Genomic DNA, 21,176 nt, shown 5'->3' on the forward strand with positions numbered 1-21,176 from the left:
CGATCCTGTCATGGCTCTCTGCCGTGACAGGGGGAGGGGCTGGATTCCCCTCTCCCCGCTCCGATCTGCCAGCGCTGACTGGCGGAACGGACGGGGGAGGGGGCGGGTACAGCTGGCTCTGCCTCTAGATAGGCAGAGCCAGCTGTCACTAATGCAGCTGGGCGGATCCCGTCATCTAAGTCAGGATCCGCTCCGGCTGCGGCATCTCAGTATACCTCGAGCTGTAGCTCGCGGTATACTGAGCTTAGGGTAACGGGAGGACGCTAGTTTGTGTCCTCCCGTTACCCTAAGTAGAACTATGGGGAAAAACACTGACCCCATAGTTCTCCTTTAAGCTGCCGGTGATTTAAGACATATGCAGGCGGAAAGGATAGTATAGAGCAGTGGTTCTTAACCTGTGTAACCTCAGGACCCACATTTGTCCTTGGTCATTAAGTCGTGACCCAAGTTGCACCGCACTGGAGCGCACAGCATTGCACCAGAATGCGCAGTAGGTGCAATTTCGTGGTAAGGTGCGTTAATCGCACGGGACTGTGGGATTAACGCACTGTACTAATGTGAACGGGACCTCAAAAACACTGACAGACGCACACAACCACAGACACAATATCACAGACACTCTCATTTACACACACACACTCCAAAAAATGTTTTCATTTTTTTTAAGATCCATCCCCAGCTCTCTAATTTTCGAGAACTGGAGTGGATCCTCAGCCTGTGGTCCAGTGTGCGGTTCTGTGCTGTGACAGAGCTCCATCCATATGTGCATTGCTTGTACAACTCCCTTGCGCACCCTATAGAGGTGCCGGGAGCCAGAATTGCGCCTCACTCCGGTCCAGGCATCTCGACAGGACATGCAAGAGAGCTGCAAGCAATGCACATATGGATGGAGCTCCCTCACGGCTTCAAGCTGACACTCGGCACCGGGCAGCATATTTTGAATGGCTTCTTGGTGTGAGAACTGACAAGTGCTGCGCTAGGGGGAGGCAGAGGAGCCTCTCACCTAGAAAAGTGGAAGGCATGCGGCGACCCACTGAACATGGGGTCTTGACCCAATTTTGGGTCACGACCCACCAGTTGAGAACCAAGGGTATAGAGTATCTTCTTTACAGGGCTGTCCATTTTTTTTTATTACTCTGTGGTGAAAGGGTCACTTTAACCTTTACATTTTTTACAGACCCCCAATGGACTGTCTAGTGTGTCCCCATGCCCCCTTACCCATGATTTGAAAATCATCATCATCAACCTTTTTAAGTAGGGATGCACCGATACAGGTTTTTTGGTATTGAGTACGAGTATCAATATTTTTTTTTCAGTACTCGCCAATACTGAATACCGATACCGGAGGTCCCATTAAGGGAGCCGGGCGGCATGTAATGACTCGCCGCCCGGTTTCCTGATTCGCCAACTTGCCAACCAATCAGGAAGCCCAGCGTCGAGTCATTACACGCCACCCGGTTTCCTGATTGTCCGGAAAGCCGACTCCATGCTCCCTCGTTACCAAGCGATGAGGGAGCATGGAGCCGGCTTCCTGGCAAGTCAGGAAGTTGGGTGGCGTGTAATGACTCATCGCTCGGATTACTGAAACCAGAAGTTCCGGTATCAGGATAAGTATCGAGAACATTTGGAGGAGTTCTCGCCCAAATACTCAGTATCGGCACTGATACTAGGCATGTGCGATTCGAAATTTTGTTTTTATGGACGAATTTTCGTTATTTGGAGATTCAGATGTATCCGAATTTCCGAATAACAGAAATGGCGAATGAATACTAATCCGAGTTTCCAAAAAACTAAATTTCGGTCTAAATTCGTTAGCGATAGTCTGTACGCATTTTCGTTTGTGGATGAATTTTCGGTGCCTCAAAGTGACATGATAAAAAAAAAATTTTTTAATGTCACTTTGCTGCAACGAAACGACAAATACGAAAAGAAAATGGAAATTCGTACAGACTACCGCTAACGAATTTTGTCCGAATCCCGAAACGAATTGGCTTTCAGACCCAATACTAAAAAACGAAATGACGCAAAATCCAAATCAAAACTAAACTAAACACATTTTTTACCAGTGCACATGTCTAACCGATACCGATACTAGTATCAGTGCATTCCTACTTCTAAGTACCAGTATGACTTCAAAAGATGTCAGTATGTCAGGACTAACACCCTTGGCAAATGCCATGGGCTCTCTCAAGGCACAGAGGAGTGATGGGTACTGCAAGGAGTGATGGGCCAGTGACCCTAACGTTACCAGGGCTACTTTGCTGTGAGCTATCACCAGGCCGTGGCCCTCAGGATTGCCCCACCAAGAGGCCGCAGGAATAGAGCACCTAGGGTGTGGACCCAAAGTACACGATAGCAGAATGTCTGCGCACGAGCCATGGTCGAGGCAAGCAAGAGTGTAGTCAGTGTCCAGGCAGAGGGTCGAAGCAGGTGGTAAGTGGTTGGTATCAAAGTCAGACAGCAAGAGACTATTCCATCCACTTCACACTTTGCGCATACCCACCCAGTAAACTTTACCACTTCCTTGTGTCAACGTCAATCACGTCGCATAAAGATTCTAAGGCACAGAAACAGTATTTCTACACAAATATAAAATTTTAAACAAAGGGCAATAACATCCTAAGTTATTACAGTCAGGATTCTGACAAGGAATTTAAACAGTTCAGTTAGATGTTATATTTAGGATCTGGGAAGCGGACGGTCTCCCCTAGTCATTCCAGGTAGGCAGTCTTTCCCTCCTCATTCAAGGTACATTCTTTCTAGGGATGCACCGATACCGATACTGATATCGGTGCTGATAACGATTATTTGGGTGAGTACTCATACTCACCCAAATGCTATGAATGCCTATACCGATATAGGAACTTCCGGTATCAGGAGGCGGGCAGCGAGTCATTACACGCTGCCCGTCTTCCTGATTGGCCGGGAAGCCAGCTCCATGCTCCCTCGTCACCAGGGAGCATTGAGCTGACTTCCCGGGCAATCAGGAACCCAGGGGGCGAGTCATTACCCACCCCTCGGCTTCCTTATTGGCCAAAAAGCCGGCTCCATGCTTTCTCGTCACCTGGTGATGAGGGAGCATGGAGACGGCTTCCCAGCTAATCGGCAAGCCAGGCAGCGAGTCATTACATGCTGCCCGGCTTCAGGTATCAAACATTGTTGGGGCTAGGGTACCAAAAACCCTAGCCCCAGGACGGAGTGCGTGGCTACGGTGCCATTCACTTCAATGGCCCGCCACGCCCCCCTCCTGCCCCACTAAAAAGTGAGCCGGCTGCAATGAGAGGCAGTGCGTTCCGGGCAGAATCGGACCGGAACGCACTGCATGTGGTGTGAACGTACCCTCAACATCACTGCCTGAACTCATCTTTCTCATGTAAGATCCTGGAGCCAGTTGCCTGCATTTGGCGACATGACCCAGGCTCTGCGGAAGCCCAGAATATTGTTTTCAGCAGCACAGGTAAGTATGTAAGTAAGTATTTCAAGGAGGTTATATCCACGTGGCAATTGCTGAAAAAAGCAATTGCAATTGCTCTTTTTGCGACACGCACCGCACCGTTTTTTCAACCGCGATCGTGCACGATTACACGGGCGATATCGCGGCAGGGAAACTGTGGAATCTGCCTAGCGCAACTGGGATGCCATTAGAAAATGATGGCACGGGGAGCGTGTCCTGCTCATGGCGGAGTAAGACGTGTGCTTCACGAGCTCCGTGGTTTCCTCCACTTTTACACCGTACTAACGATTTATACCACTCTGTCTGATCCCTCCAAATGACATCTAAACGTAAAAAGGAAGGCGCATCATCCTCCCAGACCGGGACCCCCTCGTTACAACAATACTTTGCTTCCACGGGGTACAGGACCCGAGGCCGAGTTCCTTCCAACATGGAACCTGAACCGCACCTCCCGCGTACACCACGAGGCCGGAGACGCTCTCCCTCCCTGGCACCCAGCGGGACCCCGTCCAGATCTCACTCACCACGCCAATACGATTCGGACTCCGCAGACACTGACCCGTGTCCGCTCCGGGAACAGCCAACGGATGTCCCTCAGGAATTCCGGGCGCTGCTGAAATACCTGCCGACCAAGAAGCCCGCGACAACACCACCCGCGCCCTCAACATCATCCACTCGGCCATGTCGAAATCCATCCCAAGCCTTATTCTGTCCACGGACGCCGAGAAGGCGTTCAACAGGGTCGACTGGTCTTTTCTCCGTCTCACTCTAGAACACATTGGGCTGGGCAAAAGCATGCTATCATGGATACTGGCATTATACTCCCACCCAACAGCCAGGGTATGCGTCAATGGGACGCTCTCCTCAGTGTTCAACATATCTAATGGCACCAGACAGGGTTGTCCACTCTCACCTCTCATATTTATCATGACTCTTGAACCCCTGCTCCGCACCATTAGAGCACACCCTGATATCTGTGGTATCACGGTGGGAGGCCAAGCCCATAAGATAGCTGCATACGCAGATGACCTCCTGTTTTTCATTTCAAATCCGGACATATCCATACCTCATCTACTCCGGGCCCTGCAGCTTTACGGCGAGCTATCGAACTACCACATTAACACCCAGAAGTCGGAAGCCTTAAATTTTACTATCCCCCCCCACTTACTGACACGCCTACAGCAAGACTTTCCCTATCAGTGGTCCTCCACAGCACTCAAATACCTGGGCATTATGCTCCCCCGCAACCTATCGGACACTTTCAACCTCAACTTTCCCCCACTACTACATAAAGTTCAGGCAGACATTCAAGGATGGGCACGCTCCACCTTCTCATGGACAGGTTGATGTAATGTTGTCAAACAAAACATCCTCCCGCGATTCCTATATCCTATCCAGGCCCTCCCGATTATGGTTCTGCCCTCCTTTTTCTGATCCTTGCAAGCGATGGTGACTAAATTTGTATGATTTCCACGAATCAAACTAACGACGCTCCGACGCCCCAAAGCCAAGGGGGGGCTAGCCCTCCCCGACTTCCATTTATATTACATCGCTTCACACTTGGCCAGGGTCCTGGATTGGTGCCATCATAGCGCCACCAAGCCCTGGATACAAGTGGAACAATCTGTAACTAAGATCTTCCTACCGGGTCTACCTTGGCATTAGGGACACTTGCCCCACACACTCAAGACACACCCGACTATAGGTCCCACGTGGAGGGCGGCCCGATGGGCTTTCGTGCACAAACAACTATCCCCTGACCAATCTCCCTTAAGACCGATCATAGGGGCTAGGGATTTTCCCACTGGACTGGAGGTCGGCCCGTTTCGCCGCCTCTTAGTGGGGGGCAAATTTCGAGCGCTCCATTTCCTCCATGGCCCTAGCTGGCGTGTTCGTAGGGATCCCTCTGCAGACCCCGACTTAGACAGTCTTGACACCTGGCGCCTGCACCAACTGTCACACTTTCTATCCTCTCTCCCGCCGCCTACTTCCTATACGAAACCGCTTTCGCCCTTTGAACAAACCTGCACCGAAGCGGGTCCCATTGCTAAAGCATTGTCACTATGTTACCAGATGGTACTATCTGAAAACTTGGAGGCCCCGCTCCGCTTCCTGGAGCGATGGGAGGGGGAGCTGGGGATCCAGTTCTCACAGGAGGAAAGCTCCCAGATGTTACACCACTCTCTGAAGTCGTCCATCTGCAATAGCTACCAGGAACTGGGATACAAAATCCTAACAAGGTGGTATCGGACCCCTCATAGACTTCATCAGATGTCCCGAGACAATCCGGACATTTGTTGGCGCTGCGGCTCCTCCCCCGCGGATATGCTTCACATCTTTTGGTCCTGCCCGTCACTGACACCGTTTTGGATCCAGGTCCGTCTTATTTCACAAAAATTTACTGACCACACCATTCCCGGAAGATCCAGCATTCTTCCTTCTCCACCATAACCATTTCCCAGCGAAAAGTTACTCCCGTTCAGTCCAAGTGCATATTCTGAACGCAGCCCGGGCATGTATACCCCTTCTATGGAGACAAGTCACCCCGCCCACGGTCAAACTGTGGTTCTCCAAGATAAACGATATTCGATTCATGGAAGATCTCACCAGTTCCATAAAGGGCACCTCCTCCAGGTTCACAGCTACCTGGTTTTACTGGTTAGACTTTACCACCACTGCTGAATACCGCATGATAATGGAATCCTGAAGCTTGAGATTTAGGCACCCAGCAAGTCACCTGATCCCCTCCCCTTCCTCCCTCTTCTCTTCCCTCTTGTGTTATGTCCTACCCCTATCCTTCCCCCCATATTATGTCAGTCTCCCCTCCCCCCCCTGACCTCCGAGGTATCCAGATGTTGTTCCTACCGATGGACATGCAGCTGCACCATCACTAGATTGTGTGGTGAAAGAGGTGTCCCGCTCTATAAGCCTCGTTAGGAAGGGGGAAGACCGGTTCACTACATTGGTAGCCCAGCGGAGCGGACGAAATCCTTGAGGAGATTCTGTCTCTGTTTGTTCTTTAGCTATATGGCTCCACAGTGTGGCTCCGATATGGACGGGCTCAGATACCTACACGATTGTTTTCTTATGTTTCCATTGAACCTGTTGGAGCTGATTTTATCTGTATGTGTATATGACCTGTACATGCTACCTGTGCGACAATAAAGAATTTATAAAAAAAAAAAAGAAAATGATGGCACCGCCAGCGCGATCAGCGGTGGTGTGCGAATCCGTGACCACGTGGCCATCCGCGTAGTTTTCATGCACGATTGCCCCCTGGAATCTATCTGGGCCATTGACCATTCAGAGGGGACATGACTGGAAAGGGCAACATTTTGAGTTGTCACCAGAACAGGAATAGAGGGGAAATCACAGTCGTTCCAGTGATAGATCCCAGAGGGGATTTCCCTGATTTTGGAGAGATTTCCTATCACTTCCTGTTATCTCTTCAAGACAGGAAGTAAAGGGACATCCCCCCAATTGGACACAAAAAGCAAAACAGAACCATAAGGTATAACCTCCCCTACTTCATCCGAACTGGACAAAATGTCCAAATTATCAACATTTCCTGATATTATTTTGGACCCCTCCTTTGACACAATCGGCAAAAATGTTTTTTAGTTATTCCACCTTATCTATGTTTCTGGATCTCTTAACTAGGAGAGAATGACGTCAGCTGTAATAGGCATGCATGCATGGAATCTGCGCTGCTTATGTCCCGTGCATGCGCATCTAGCAGAGTCATCTCATTTATACATTTCCATGGTAACGACAGCATACATACTACCAATCCCTGCAGGCGGCTCTGTTTTCCATACAATCAGACATCTCAACTCTCACGGATGTTCCGATGTTCTGTCGAAATGGCCAACTTGTCGAGATCTTCAACTCGTAACGTCACATCAGTTGGAGATTTTGACTAGATGGTGCTAGTGTGAGTGCCCAGCCTTGGTATTTTTCAAAGCCTCGTTGACTTGCCTAATTGCCCCAAGTGCGCCTGTGCAGCCTCGCAATCCTCATCTAGTTCTCCAACTGGCATCACTGCTTGTGCCATCGGATGCCGTTGCAGGCGCACTAACGCAAATTAGAGAACGTGCTACTGCTTTTAGGTGGCCGTGCAGGCGCACTGACGGAGTTGGAGATCTTGACAAGTTGGACATCTCGATAGAACACCGGGAGTCTCCCGCTATTAGCTGCTCCCGGACACCCGGGAGAGAAACATTTTCTCCCGGAAAGGTTTACTCTACTTTATCTAGCAGAGTAAACCTTTCTCTGCTCTGTTTTTTTTTCTTGACATCGGAGCCGCAGGCCGCCGTCAGTCAGAAAAAAAAAAGGCACAGGAACGAATAGCTAGATCGCTATTGCAAATTGAAGTAGCCAATAGCAGACTAGCTATTGCACCCGCACCACTGCTGCTGTCAATCAGTAGAGGTAGAACTGAAGTTCTTCATAAGGTCCTCCTTTACTGACTGACAGCAGCAGAGGGCGGGTGCAATAGCCAGCTTGCTATTGCAAATTGAACTAGCCAATAGCAATCTAGCTTTTCATTCCTATGCTGTTTTTTTTTAAAATTATTATTCTGACGGCAGTAGCTGTCAGAATACTAAAAAAAAGCAGATAGCAAGGGAAGCATTAGCTTCTTTGCTATCTGCCATCATTGCAGGTGGGGTGCTCTCTTCCTTGTTGTTGCACCCCCCCCACCCTGCATGTGGGGTTGGGGGACAGAGGGCACCTCCCTGAAAGGAGAAGGGCACCTCCCTGAAATGACTTATTTTAGGTTGGGATCCTTGTACAATGGCAATGTGTGAATGAAATGATTCCCTACTAGAGCATTGGGTGCGCCCGGTGGCGTCACAAGAGGGGGTGCAGCCCGCACCCAGGTGACACCTTTGGAGGGGGTGATACCAAAATGACTGACAGTCATTTTGGTGTCACTCCCCTCTAAAAGGTCGGGGCACTCAGTCATGGACCGAGAGCCCGACAGTGTCAGGAGAGAGGAGGGGACCCGGTGGCATGCCTCATCTTGCCGGGTGAACGTCCCCTCCTCTCTCTGCCGGCGTCCATCACCAAGATGGCAGCCGGTTGGCACTGATTGACGTGTCATCATGGCGCGTGATATCACGGCGGGTTGTCACCCAGTCTGGAGACCGGGTGACACCGGGCCTCGGGACGCCCCTGGGTACGCCGGTAATCCTGAGCATGTACAGCCAGCACTCTAGCGGGGGAATCATTTCATTTACACGTTGCTATAGAAAGGGCAACGTTAGTACTGCGGGATTGGTGACACTGATGTTGCAGTTACTATGGCAATGTGTTTAACGAATTATCCCGCTGACACAAGGGTGGACAAGGCCCTACAGCTGTTCCCATGAGGCATTGCAAGACTTTGACAGTCACAGGCATGACTCCCAGAGGCATGATGGGATTTGTAGATAAATCACAGCTGGAGGGCCAAAGTTACCCACCTCTGCGCTAGGGCACTCGGGCACATTTTTAACGGACGAGTTATAAAAGATGGCGGTGTGGGGGAGATGGGGGACTCAGAAAGTATGTATTTTCAACTGATATTTAATGAAAAATGTACTTTTTTCCACTTTTTAGGATTTGGGTGAATGTTCTCTGTAACAGACGGCGAATCCTTTAAATGATGGGACAGCACACCGCGCCGCTTCCCTGCTGAGATTCGAAACCCGTGCCTGTTCCCGCCAGCCAATCACCGAGAGGGGCGGGACTCCACAGCTCCCTGGCAACACATTGTCCAATGAGGGCGGAGCCGACCGCAGCGTCTTCCCTTCCCGGAGCTGAAAGTGGGAGCACACAGGCCGCCGGCTTCCCGCTCTGCCAACATACCGGCTTCACCCGCCCACCGGGACTCCGAGTGCATGCCGTTCTCCTGCGACCCCGGCTGACACCGCACGGTGAGTGTGACGGTAGGGAAATCCGGGCCGTAGCTTGACGCCGTGTGAGGACGGCCGCTCCGAACACCCGGAAGCTTCGTCCCGGTCATACACTTCTTTTGTGTGTAGTAGAAGTGTTACAAGTCGTTCTCGTTTGTAGTGGCAAAAATCAACCGAACGGACGCGGTGGAGGGAGAGTCACAATGGACGAATCCAAAATGGCGCCCCCCCCCCCCCCTCTCTCTCTAGTCATCGGGCAGCTATGCGGTGACGTCAACACCGGAGGCCCGGATGTTCCATTCTTCCTGCGCGCGCTCCCTGAATGGGGACCCTGGGGGAGGGAAGCGCCTGATGGGGTCAATGGAGCCTGAAAGAGGCTTCACCCCTCCGTTGATACTACTCAGTCTGTTTCCCATTACATGTGATTCTCTATTTAGGCCTCATTCACACTGGTGTACAGTACTCTGTCATTTATGCAGCAGTAGTCTCAGGACCCATACACATTGGTCCACAGCCTAATACTCGTACACATGGCTGCTTGTGATGGTCATTTCTGGCGTATTTTGCCTGCCAGGGAGCCACTGGTGCTGCGTACAGCGTCCCATAGAAGTCAATGCTTATACATGGGTATATGCCAGACTCATACGGGCACACACAACCCCTGACTGCAGATTGGGTTTGTGTACAGAAGTCTGCTGTACAGCCATTGACTTCTATGGGAGGCTGAACACAGCATCTGTGGCTCCCCGGTGGGGGCAAATACGCCAGACTTCACGTTGTACGGCCGCAGGCGCCTATGTGCATGACTGTAATCTCAAAATCTGCATTCACGGGCCTGCATATGATGTGTGTATTTTACACATATGTGAACGTGTGTGCTAACATTTACATGAGTACAGAGCGAATGTACTTTATTGGTGCCGCCTGCGTCTGAGCAGCTAGGGATGCTGGGTGGCAGAAGCCTATCAATAGTTTGTAATCGGCGCTGATGCTGCTGTCTACATGCTTTTTTTTTTTTGTGTTTACGTTACAGTGGCAGCAGCCAATAGCCATTCACAGAACAATGCGTAAATAACAATGGCGCCAAACCCCTGTCTGCGCATGTGTGAGATCTGGCACCACCTCTGTTTGCATGAATGGAATGGCTCCTGGGGTATGTGATGTCATATCCTAGGAGGCTGTAGGGAAAAGTGGAGCATTCTTGTCTAGGTGAGAATGGGGGCAGGGCCAGCAGCAAAATTTAAATGATGAAAGGCTAGTTTTATAGGGGAGGGTTAGACTGGTGAAAAGTTTAGACTGGTGTCAAGTTCTGCTTTAATATGTCGTATTTTAAGCTATTTAGTAAACAGTCTAGAATATTTGTGCTACACGTTGGTGCTGATTTTAATGCCATTTCATAGCAGGGTTAGTCAGAAGTGTTGGGCTGACTCATCTGCTGGTTTCTTCTTTGTCTAAGGACTCCAGCTGTGAGATCTCTCCCACAGTTTCGGCCTTGTTCCACTTTTTTTGTATGTTTCCCCCACCTTTTATTATTGGCATTTATATAGCGCCAACAATTTATGCAGGGCTTTACAGTCACATCAGTTCCTGCCTCAAGGAGCTTACAATCTTAAGGTACCTCTCTCACATACAATACATGGTGAATTTAGACAGGAGCCAATTAACCTTCCAGCATGCCTTTGGAGTGTGGGAGGAAAGCAGAGTACCTGGAGGAAACCCACACAAGTAAAGGGAGGACGTGCAAACTCTTTGGCCGGTGAATTATAGTATGGGTGGAACTTTTTTGTTTTGGATAGGTTAGGGGAGGTTTAAGCCCTCATCTGTACCCCCAATTTGTGCCACATTGGGGGCTTTCCCCATTTTATGGTTTGTAGACACAAAGGAAGTAAATGGAACTCTCTTCCACGTGGAGAAGTTTCAGTGGTCACCAGGAAAAGTGTACTCAGTGGAAGCTTTCCCCCTATTCCTTCTTTAGTGACTAATTGTAATTTTTAGATGTTCCCTCACATTAACGTGTGTTTAAGACCAAAGTGATCGCTTGCATTGGAACGTGTGATACAGCAATGCCTTGTGTTCCGTTGTGATTGAAAAAAAATCGTGCATGCACTTTTTTTCCCCCCCAACGCAGAGCATTGCTGTATCACGTGTTGCGGTGCAGGCAATTGCACTGTGGGCGGGAGGCATGTCTGTGGTGCCATTGACATGAATGGCACCGCCACAACCCCTCCCGCCCCAGAATGCAGGAAACCTTTGTTTATGCGATCCAGTGCTTTCATGGCATGGAACCACACCGTTGATGCATTGGATGATGTGAATGGGCCCTGAAATGAGCGTTAAACTCTTTTACTCTAATTCTCCCAGCTCAGCTTCTCTGAACTTCCTCTCCAGTACAAGATCACAAGGTACAGCACAGTCTCCAGCAACCGTCCATCTACTAGTTTGGGGGAGTGCCCTTTCTTGCTGTGTGTTTGTGGTGACACAGCTTACTAGCACACAAGGGTGGCTCCTTATGACCCTGTAAGAGAAAGGGACCACCCTAAAACAGGATATCAGGGCCAGTGCTCAGGGGACCAGCTGATTCTGAAGCAAACTAAAACCTTTAAACATCAAGGAGCTGCATCCATTGTAAGTTTAATCAGAGTTTAAAATAGCTTTAAAATATTTTGACTATATTATCGCTCAAATTTCCTGTCCAGGTGATGCAAGAGGAAATGAGTAAATCTCTCTAAAGTGAAGAGAATTCCCATGACCAGAACAAGTGTCCTCATTGAAGGATTTCCCCTTTTCTCTTGGTGGTAACCGCTCTAGAATTTCCCATCACTTCCTGTGTCAATGGTGAACGGGAGAAATAGAAGGGTGAATCTCCTCAGCAGAAATGTGACAATAAAACCTGACACATTACATTCAAAACTAAAATAAAGGTTTAGTGCAAGTAAAGCTATGTCCTGGTGACTGTGATCTCTGGGAGAAATACGAGTGAATCTCCCTTGGTGGGGAACGAAAACCTGACGAGGACTCTAATCCTTCCCTATTCACCAAAAGGAATGTCGTTTTTTTTTTTGTTTTTTTTGTTTGTTTTTTTTAAGATGCCTAATCCAGTAGGGAGTGAGGCATTCCTTGTAAGGACCACACAGTTGTACACACCGAAAAGTGCAAATGGGGAGCTCCCGCTGCTGCAGAGCCCAAGAAATATGAGAAATCACTCAATGTTTTAACTCATCAGCACCTACCGTCTGCCCTTTGAACATGGTCCAAGCTGCAATGTAACTGATTTACTTTGTGCGTGACTACAGACTATTCAGGAATGTAGGGGTTTCAGTAGAGGGCAATAACAAGCACCACTGGGCACCCAGAAAATGTATTAAATCTGTGACTGGAAGCCAAACGTTCTTTTTTTCATTGAGGTACGCGAGTGATTCTCTTGCCCACTTCCCCTTGATATACTGTAAGTTGGGGGTAAAGCTCAAGGAAGATCCTGGCAGTGTAAAGGTCAATGTGCGTGAGGTTTTGTTCCTGATCAACAAATATTCTGCTTGCAACATCATTGGTGTGGATTTCTGCTAAACGTCATGACAATGAGAGAGACATTGAATTGCATATATAACACACCGCACTACATGTGCCCCAAGTGTGAATGTTTCCTTAGTTTAGCAATGGTTTTGTGTATCCAGGTGAATGCATCCGTCTTTAGTGGGGATGCACCGATACTGGATTTTTGGTATCGAGTACGAGTGCCAATATATTATTTTTGGGTACTCTGCAACGCTGTCACCCTGAGGCAGCGTGGGCCTAGCTAATCAGGAAGCGGGGCGGCAGGTCATGGCTCGGCTTCCTGTCCGCCTGCGAAGCGGTTGTTCTATCATAAGCACACCAGCTTAACACTCCCTCGTGGCACTGTGCGGCAGCCTAGCTTCCTGACTGGTCAGGAAGCCAGGCTGCCTCAGTGTCACTAGGCAACATGAAGCTGGATTTCTAGCCAATCAGGCTGCCAGGAGGAGGTTCATGATGTGCTGACCAGCTACCTGGTTGGCTGGGAAGCCGTCTCCATGCTCCCTCGGGGCACTGCCGGTCAGAGGGTTTCCCTAAGTATCGGAGCATTTGATACCATTATCGGTGCATCCCTAGTCTTTAGGCATGTTTTGCATTATGCTTGTAGGTTCCAGCAAGGGCCTCTTGTGCATAAAACACTTCATACATGCAGTATGAAATCTGCATAGATGTGACCAGGACATTTTAAGGATAACCGTGTTTCAGGTTTTCTACATACAGCCAAGAGGTGAAGCAGCGGAGGATGAAACTCCAGGGGTTGTCTTCATCCAGAGTGATTAACTGTAAAGTGTATGTCAATCCAACAATTTTCTAGTCCCTTCCTGTCTTGCTAACATTGGATTTGCCAGGTATGTAGGGAAGTAAAATCGGATACAGGGACACGTACCATTAAGTAGCTGATGGGGGTTCTAGCCTTCCCCTGGCTCTGAAGAAATACAATTATTTCTGTCTGAGAACTCCCCTCACGTCTTGTTTGGTAAACAGAATTGTCAGCAGGGTAGAAACTGAGGGGAACCTTAACAAAGACCTGGTTTTGGCTGGACAATGGACATGCACTTTAACAGCATTTAATGGAAACTTGGATTTCTTGCTTTTCAGGACTGTACATAAGGCTCCGTTCACACTCTGGCTTTTTGTCCCTTGTGTTTGTGCACACTAAAACGCACAGCAGAAAAAATACAATGTATTCCTATAGCCCCCGTTAAACAAATAAGTGTAGAGTCACGCAGAAAAAATAAAATGCCTGTCGCTGGACTGCATGAGCTTTTTTTTTTTTCTGGGCAGATCAGCACAATTTGACCCCATAGACTCAATAGAAAACACGCGGCACAATTATTGTGCACGTTTGTTGCGAGTTTCCCGTTTACATCAATATGTCACAGGTCTGCGTACAAAAACGGGTGACTTGGTGAAAACGCGCATTATAAAACCGCACGCAATCTGCACTGAAACGATGTCGCCTTGGTGTGAACGGGGGCGAAAACACGTGGCAGTATTATCAGAGGAGGGCAACCCACTCCTCCCTGTCTGTTAGCAGGTATGGTCCTCTATGGATGATCAGAGGAGGGACACCCACTCCTCCCTGTCAGCGGGTATGGTCCTCTATGGATGATCAGAGGAGGGACACCCACTCCTCCCTGTCTGTTAGCGGGTATGATCCTCCATGGATTAGACGGGGCAGCTGTTCAAACAATAAAGCTGAACTCAAGATAATAGCCCAATAATAACATTCTAAAAATCAGCTTTTGCTGCAATATTAGTCTTCAGTACAGAGCTGTCCTCTGCAGTACTTTATGACACTAGACTTGAAACAACTGTGTAATATGTGGAAGAAAAAAATAAATCTGTCCCATATTCAGAACAGCAGATTCTGTCACACAAACATTTCTCTTTATAGAAAGTGCATTTGTGTTCCCGGGTATAATTTTCCATTGCGTTTCCTCCATTTTACAGGCTGCCATTGGAGCCTGATGTCTTGACTTCTCTTTTGTGCTTCCTGACAGGCATTTAAACATTTCTTTGGTGCACTAAGGCCTTGTTCACACCAAGCGCAGAGCAGTTGCAGACCGGATCAAAACTGCATCCAATGTATTCCAATGGTATTTTTTGCTCCAGTTCACATCGCAGTGTGCAGTTCCAGAGCAGGTAAAAAAACTGCAGCAGGCCCTATTTTACATGCTCTGGATCTGCTCTGGAACGCATGCAAACACACTGAAAGCCCATTATAAACTTAAAAAGTAATTTTTTTTTTTTTACCAAAAACGGCCCGGAACGCAGCAAAAACGTTGCACAACCCACTGCACTGCGTGTGCAGAAACCTGAGCAGATCTGCTCTGCATTTGGTGTGAACAAGGCCCATGAGCTGCTCTGTAAAATGGCAGTAGAAAGCTTGCAATGTGAAGTCACAGGAGCAAAGAATGAACCAAATCCTTTAGGTAGCAGGGAAATGGATGATCAAATCCTTATAGGAATGTAAGTACTTGAAGTGAACCTGTCACCTATAGAATATTATCTATGGAAGGACTCCATAAGAAGTCAAAAAATCATTTATAGAATATAAAAATTCACTCTTTTTACACCACAAGATTGTTTTTACTTTTCATTCATAAGAAGTAATTGCCGGTGTAGCTGCTGTTTGCTATTCTATAATATATACACTTGTTATTGATGATTCGGATTCTTGGAACACAGTGAAACTTTAGCCAGTTTCTCGTAGAGCTTTTCTAGGAAGAACGGTAGGCTCTGGTCTGCGCTCTGCTCTGCGTCACTTGTAATCTGATTCTTTGGCTGGTTTGTTGGAAGGATGGAAAAGCAAGAACAGTACAGTCTTGTGTTCTGAGCTGCTGCTTCAGGCTTGCAGTACGACTTGACCACAATGGAGGGAACTGGCAAGTAAACATGTTTACTCTTTATTCATTTAAACATCTGAGGCAAAACGTATGCAGTTGGCCATATTTACCCGGCTTTGTCAGTTTCTGAATTCTTTGGTTTGCCGGCTGTGCTATACTGAATACTGAATCACTACGACGTGCGACTTAGGTTTTCAACAGCTGTTTATATGGTGAACTATGAAACTCTTCTGTTCTTAATCCTTACCTACCCTTCATATTATTTCACATAGACTTACTCCTTTAACGTCCTGTACCATTTCTGTATCCACACTGGGAGTTCTTTTGCGTAGCTTCATCCCAATGTGATTCTACATATTAACCTTTTAATGACAGCTGTACAAGCAGATTTTTTAATTTGGTACATTTTAGGGAATTTTATCAAGCAAGTTCACAGAATGTAGAGCCCATCTTACATTAGCTACACCTGCAATCCAAGGCAGCCAGTTGCAATAGTTTTTTTGCATGGGTCTGTGATGGATTTACCATTTAGACCCTTGGTTCTCAACTGGTGGATCGTTACCCAAAAGTGGGCCATTACCCCGTGTTCAGGGGGTCGCCGCGTGCCTTCTAGGTGAGAGGCTCCTCAGCCTCCCTCTTAGCGCAACACATTCAGTTCTCGTGCCAAGCAGCCATTCATATGCTAAGGTGGGGTGGAGCTATGGCTGCAAGGGAGCTCCATCCATACATGCATTGCTTACAGCTTCCTTGCATTACCTGTAGAGGTGCCCGGACCGGAGTGACGCCACACGTTCTGCCTCTCAGCACCTCTACAGGGCGCGCAAGGGGGTTGTACAAGCAATGCACATAAGGATGGAGCTACAGCACAGCACCCCACACTGGACTCCAGGCTGAGGATCCGCTCCAGTTCTCGTAGAGTAGGCCGGATCTTTTAAAAAAAAAGGGGGGGGGTGTAATTTTTTTTTTTGTTCGAGTGTGAGATGTCTGTGGGTGTGTTTAGTGTTTTTGAGGGCCCTTTCACACTAGTACAGTACGTTAATCGAACAGTAATGTGTGATTAAAGTGCTGTACCATCCACCTCCCACACTACGGTGTGGGAGTTGTGTTGCGTTGTCATTAATTTGAATGGCACCCCAAACGCACTTCCCGCCCACAGTTCGATCGCTTAATGATCAAGGACAAATGTGGGTCATGAGGTTACACGGGTTGAGAACCACTGATTTAGACAAAGGCATATTGGTGCCGTGATCAGGTCTCTGAGATCTAGTTGCTTTCATTTCTACGTGATTGCAGTGCATATAGTCAGCTGGAGGAGTAGCTGTGATTGTTATAGGTACATTATTTTCAAATGGTGTATATAGTGGTGCATTAAAACATTTCTGTAACTTGGTTCTGCTCTCTGTATTTTATTTTTCTGACATGAGTTCCCGGTATATTTAACTGCTTTATTTTTATTTATTTTGTGCAGTGCAGAGTTAAGACTCGGTGTTTCCTGATGCCTTGGCATTTAAAAACTGAAGCATTATGCATTCTCCAGTGCAGGCTATAGCTGTCATTGGCCTAGAAATGGACTGTGCCAAAGTTTTATGCCACTTTCATTTACTGATGCACTACACACCCGGAGAAAACATTGTAATTGCCTTCTCAAGAGGTATCCATTTCATATGTTGGACATTAAGTGGTTGTGACAGACTGTTTTATTTTTTTAGTCATGCAACTCCTATTACTTTTGTTTTTGTGTGTGTGGCAAACGTCTGTTAGTGTATTTACTTTAACTTTGTATTTATGCTTTTCTTCTTTTTACACGTTTACAGATTACAATGTTTACTCGAGGAATCAAGAGAAAGTGCCTTGACCCCGAAGAAATCGATGGGTCTTTGGTTGACTTGAAAACTGTTCCATCTTACACCCTCGAGCGCCAGTCGCTTTTAGACATGTCTCTAGTGAAACTGCAGCTTTGCCACATGTTGGTGGAGCCGAATCTCTGTCGTTCGGTGCTAATCGCTAACACGGTGCGGCAGATACAAGAGGAAATGACGCAAGACGGCAGCTGGCCAGTGTTTCACAAACTAGAACAAGCTCCTTTGGAGCGCCTGGTTTCCACGGATGTTCTCTGCCGATCCTCCAAAGAGCAGGATGAATCAAAACACATTGATGAAAGCTACATCACGTACAGTGAAGAACTCGAGGTCCAAGAGACCCAGGAGATCGCCGAACTATCCCCAGTGCCTCCTGTAAAAGTTTTGCAGAACTCCCCTGGATTCTGGGAGGTTGAGAGCCCGCAGGAAAACAAGGCACACCTTCAGAAGTCTTTAGATCATATTTTCGAATCTTTAGAGAACAGAAACGCGAGCGCCATGGAAGACTTATTTTCAGAAGTTGACACTTCGTACTATGATCTTGATACTGTACTGACCGGAATGATGGGAAATTCTAAATTAGGTCATTGTGAAATGTTGGACAGCTTGTCCTCACAGGCAGCTCCACACAGTCACTGCAAAGCGGAGATGAATGAGATAGACCATATTGTGGAGATTTTGGTGGAATCTTGAGGTCTTTTAACCATAAACTTAAACTTTTAGTAAGTTCCACCCTCACGTAGTCCCCAATTAGCATGTTACATGATATCAACATTTTATCTTTTAATTTGATGGGGCTCTTAAATACCATTTTATAGGGGTAATGTGTCATCCACGTTTGAAATCGAGCAAACTTTTATAGAAAAAAAAAAACAATTCTACTATGTTATGAAGTCTTTGCATACAAGATTGGCAATACATTGCGCAACTTGGTCAATTTCACCAACGCAGTTGACATGACGGCTGCATTTACTGTGGCTTGACCTTTTTATACTGTAAATGTGCACCCTCAGGATATTATCATGTATAAGGTGCATCCAGTGGATTCTATGCAATGCCTCGGTATAGGATTTACAACTTGTTAAAAAAAAGCAATAATTTAATTTTTGTTTTCAAACGGTTACATTGGTTCAAAGCAAGCCATACTTTGGAACAAGTATTACTTCCATTTCCAGAAAGGGAAAATGTGTCATGCATATCTTTTTGATGTATAATAATTAGTACTATACTAATCTGCAGTATTTATTTTTATACAGAAGCTGTACAATTTTATAGTACACTTGTATTATTTAGATACATTTACTTAAATAACACTCCCCTTTTCTTGTTTTTTTTTCCCCCAAATTTGTATAATCATGTCCAAAATATTCATGGGCTTATTTAGTAAGAGCACGGTAACTCGGAGAAACCACTTTTCTGATGTGGTTTGTATGGGTTACAGCGCTGTGCACGTCCCCTTGTTTTTTTTTTTTGTAGACTACACAAACCCCCCCCCCCCCCCCGTCCCCCCAGAGCTTCCTTCAGTAGAAGAGCTTTTGGTTCATAAACGGTTGTACACCTATGGGGTTATGTATTGCTGGAACCGAACATCTACTCAGACTTTAGCTTTCAGTAGTTGTATGCAGGAAGACTAATGAAAGATAGTTTTGTGGGGTTTCAGCCAGGTTCACACCATTTTCTGGACCAGATCTGGCGGTGCATTGTGTTTTGCTGAGTTCCGGAACTGGCTTTTTTTTTGTGTGTGCTTCAAATGGGCTTTCAGGTGTGTTTGTATGCGGTTTTAATGCGTTCCAGCGCATTCCAGACCGGACAAAATGAACCCTGCAGTATTTTTCAGGTCTGGAACAGACTGTGCTGGTGTGAACAGAGGCCAGTAATATATTAGAGATACATTAGGATGCATTTTGGGTCCGGAAACAGTCTGGTCTGGAGATAATGTGGTTTGAACGAGCCCTTACTGCAGACTGTTACTCTTTGTAAGTAAATAACACCAAAGGTGATGATCGTCTTCCGTCTGTTTACAATGGGGGGAATATATCAAGAGTGGAGCAGACAGAATCTGGAGCAGTTGTCCATGGGAACCAATCCCATGGACAACTGCTAATTGGTTTCCATGGCCAAGTGCTCCAGATTCTGTCTGCTCCACTCTTGATGAATTCTCTTCAATATATTTACAGTAAGCATAAAATATCATCATGAGATCTACTCAAGAATTGAAGGACTCTAAACAGAGGGCAATGTTTTTGATTTAACAATTTGACAGTGGAGCTCGGTGATCAATTTTATAGCTACAAGTTGTCCAGCTGTCATAGGCCTCATTTATAAAGGAATATAATGGGCTATGTTACTCGCAGCCTCTGTTCACAATCTGATTCCTGCAATCAGTTGGGTTCTGAAAGTGAACGGAATTAGTTGTTGCAGACTGTCCTCGTTCTTTATACTTAAGGCCCAACTGTGTCCTCCCTTTATTTTTTTTTTTAAAAGCATGAATTGAACTCTTTCTGTCATCTTTGCCTTATATAAATAAGCACAATGACAGCACCTTTCCAATGCAGCTATAATGTGCAAATAGCAGACAAGCCATACTTTGTTTTTTCACGTTTACAAGTTCTGTCAGTTTGTCTACCTTTTTTCATATATAGAAGAATATCTATATATACTTTTACATTCGTTCTAGAGTGTTTTTTTTATGCTTAGTGACTAAAGATTTCCTATGTTTGTGAAATTTACATGTACAGTGTTTTTTTTGTCCTTTTATTTCTGTGCCATTGAAATACATTGTTGGCAGTGTTTCCGGATGCATTCATAAAATGACCAGTTTTTTGGCTTGGATTATCGACATTGCTATAGCTGGCATGTCTATTACTGAATTTTAATTTGTTACCGGTCAGGCAGTACTAATGACCTTTAAAGTGACTCAGTTTTAACAAAAAAGTATTTACATGTGTGAAGGGCAGACACCTAGAGATGTCTGCACATACATTATATTGCCAAAGGTATTGGGCCGTCGGCCTTTGCACGCACATGAACTTTAATGGCATCCCAGTCTTAGTCCGTAGGGTTCAATATTGAGTTGGCTCCGCCCTTTGCCGCTATAATAGCTTCAACTCTTCTGGGAAGGCGTCAGAAGGTTTAGGAGTGTGTCTATGGGAATGTTGGACCATTTGTGAGGTCAGGTACTGATGTTGGAGGAGAAGGCCGGGCTCGCAGTCTCCGCTCTAATTCATCCCAAAGTTGTTCTATCGGGTTGAGGTGAGGACTCTGTGCAGGCCAGTCAAGTTCCTCCACCACAAACTCACTCATCCATGTCTTTATGGACCTCGCTTTGTGTACTGGTGCGCAGTCATTTTGGAACAGGAAGGGGCCATCCCCAAACTCTTCCCACAAAGTTGGGAGCATGAAATTGTCCAAAATGTCTTGGTATGCTGATGCCTTAAGAGTTCCCTTCACTGGAACTAAGGGGCCAAGCTCAACCCCTGAAAAACAACCCAATACCATAATCCCCCCTCCCCCAAACTTTACATTTGGCACAATGCAGTCAGGCAAGTACCGTTCTGGCAACCGCCAA

At 46.8% G+C, this 21,176-nt stretch overlaps 1 protein-coding gene across 3 annotated transcripts; it reads left to right on the forward strand.

The window, feature by feature from the left end:
- The first annotated feature begins 9,219 nt into the window (after nucleotides 1–9,219).
- On the forward strand, nucleotides 9,220–18,478 carry LOC108786903 (cell division cycle-associated protein 4-like). Of its 3 annotated transcripts, none has more exons than XM_018556312.1 (3): nucleotides 9,220–9,372; nucleotides 17,218–17,400; nucleotides 17,564–18,478. In XM_018556312.1, exon 3 carries the CDS (start codon nucleotides 17,570–17,572, stop codon nucleotides 18,299–18,301), a length of 732 nt encoding a protein of 243 aa, XP_018411814.1. In that variant the 5' UTR covers nucleotides 9,220–9,372; nucleotides 17,218–17,400; nucleotides 17,564–17,569; the 3' UTR covers nucleotides 18,302–18,478. The 3 variants fall into 3 exon arrangements, with proteins under 3 accessions (XP_018411814.1, XP_018411822.1, XP_018411807.1); XM_018556320.1 differs by having other exon boundaries at nucleotides 17,223–17,400; XM_018556305.1 differs by lacking the exon at nucleotides 17,218–17,400 and having other exon boundaries at nucleotides 17,564–18,477.
- Nucleotides 18,479–21,176: the final 2,698 nt, after the last annotated feature.

The sequence above is a fragment of the Nanorana parkeri genome, unplaced genomic scaffold (genome assembly GCF_000935625.1).
Source record: "Nanorana parkeri isolate BGI_ZX_2015 unplaced genomic scaffold, ASM93562v1 scaffold12, whole genome shotgun sequence".
Taxonomy (NCBI): Eukaryota; Metazoa; Chordata; class Amphibia; order Anura; family Dicroglossidae; genus Nanorana; species Nanorana parkeri.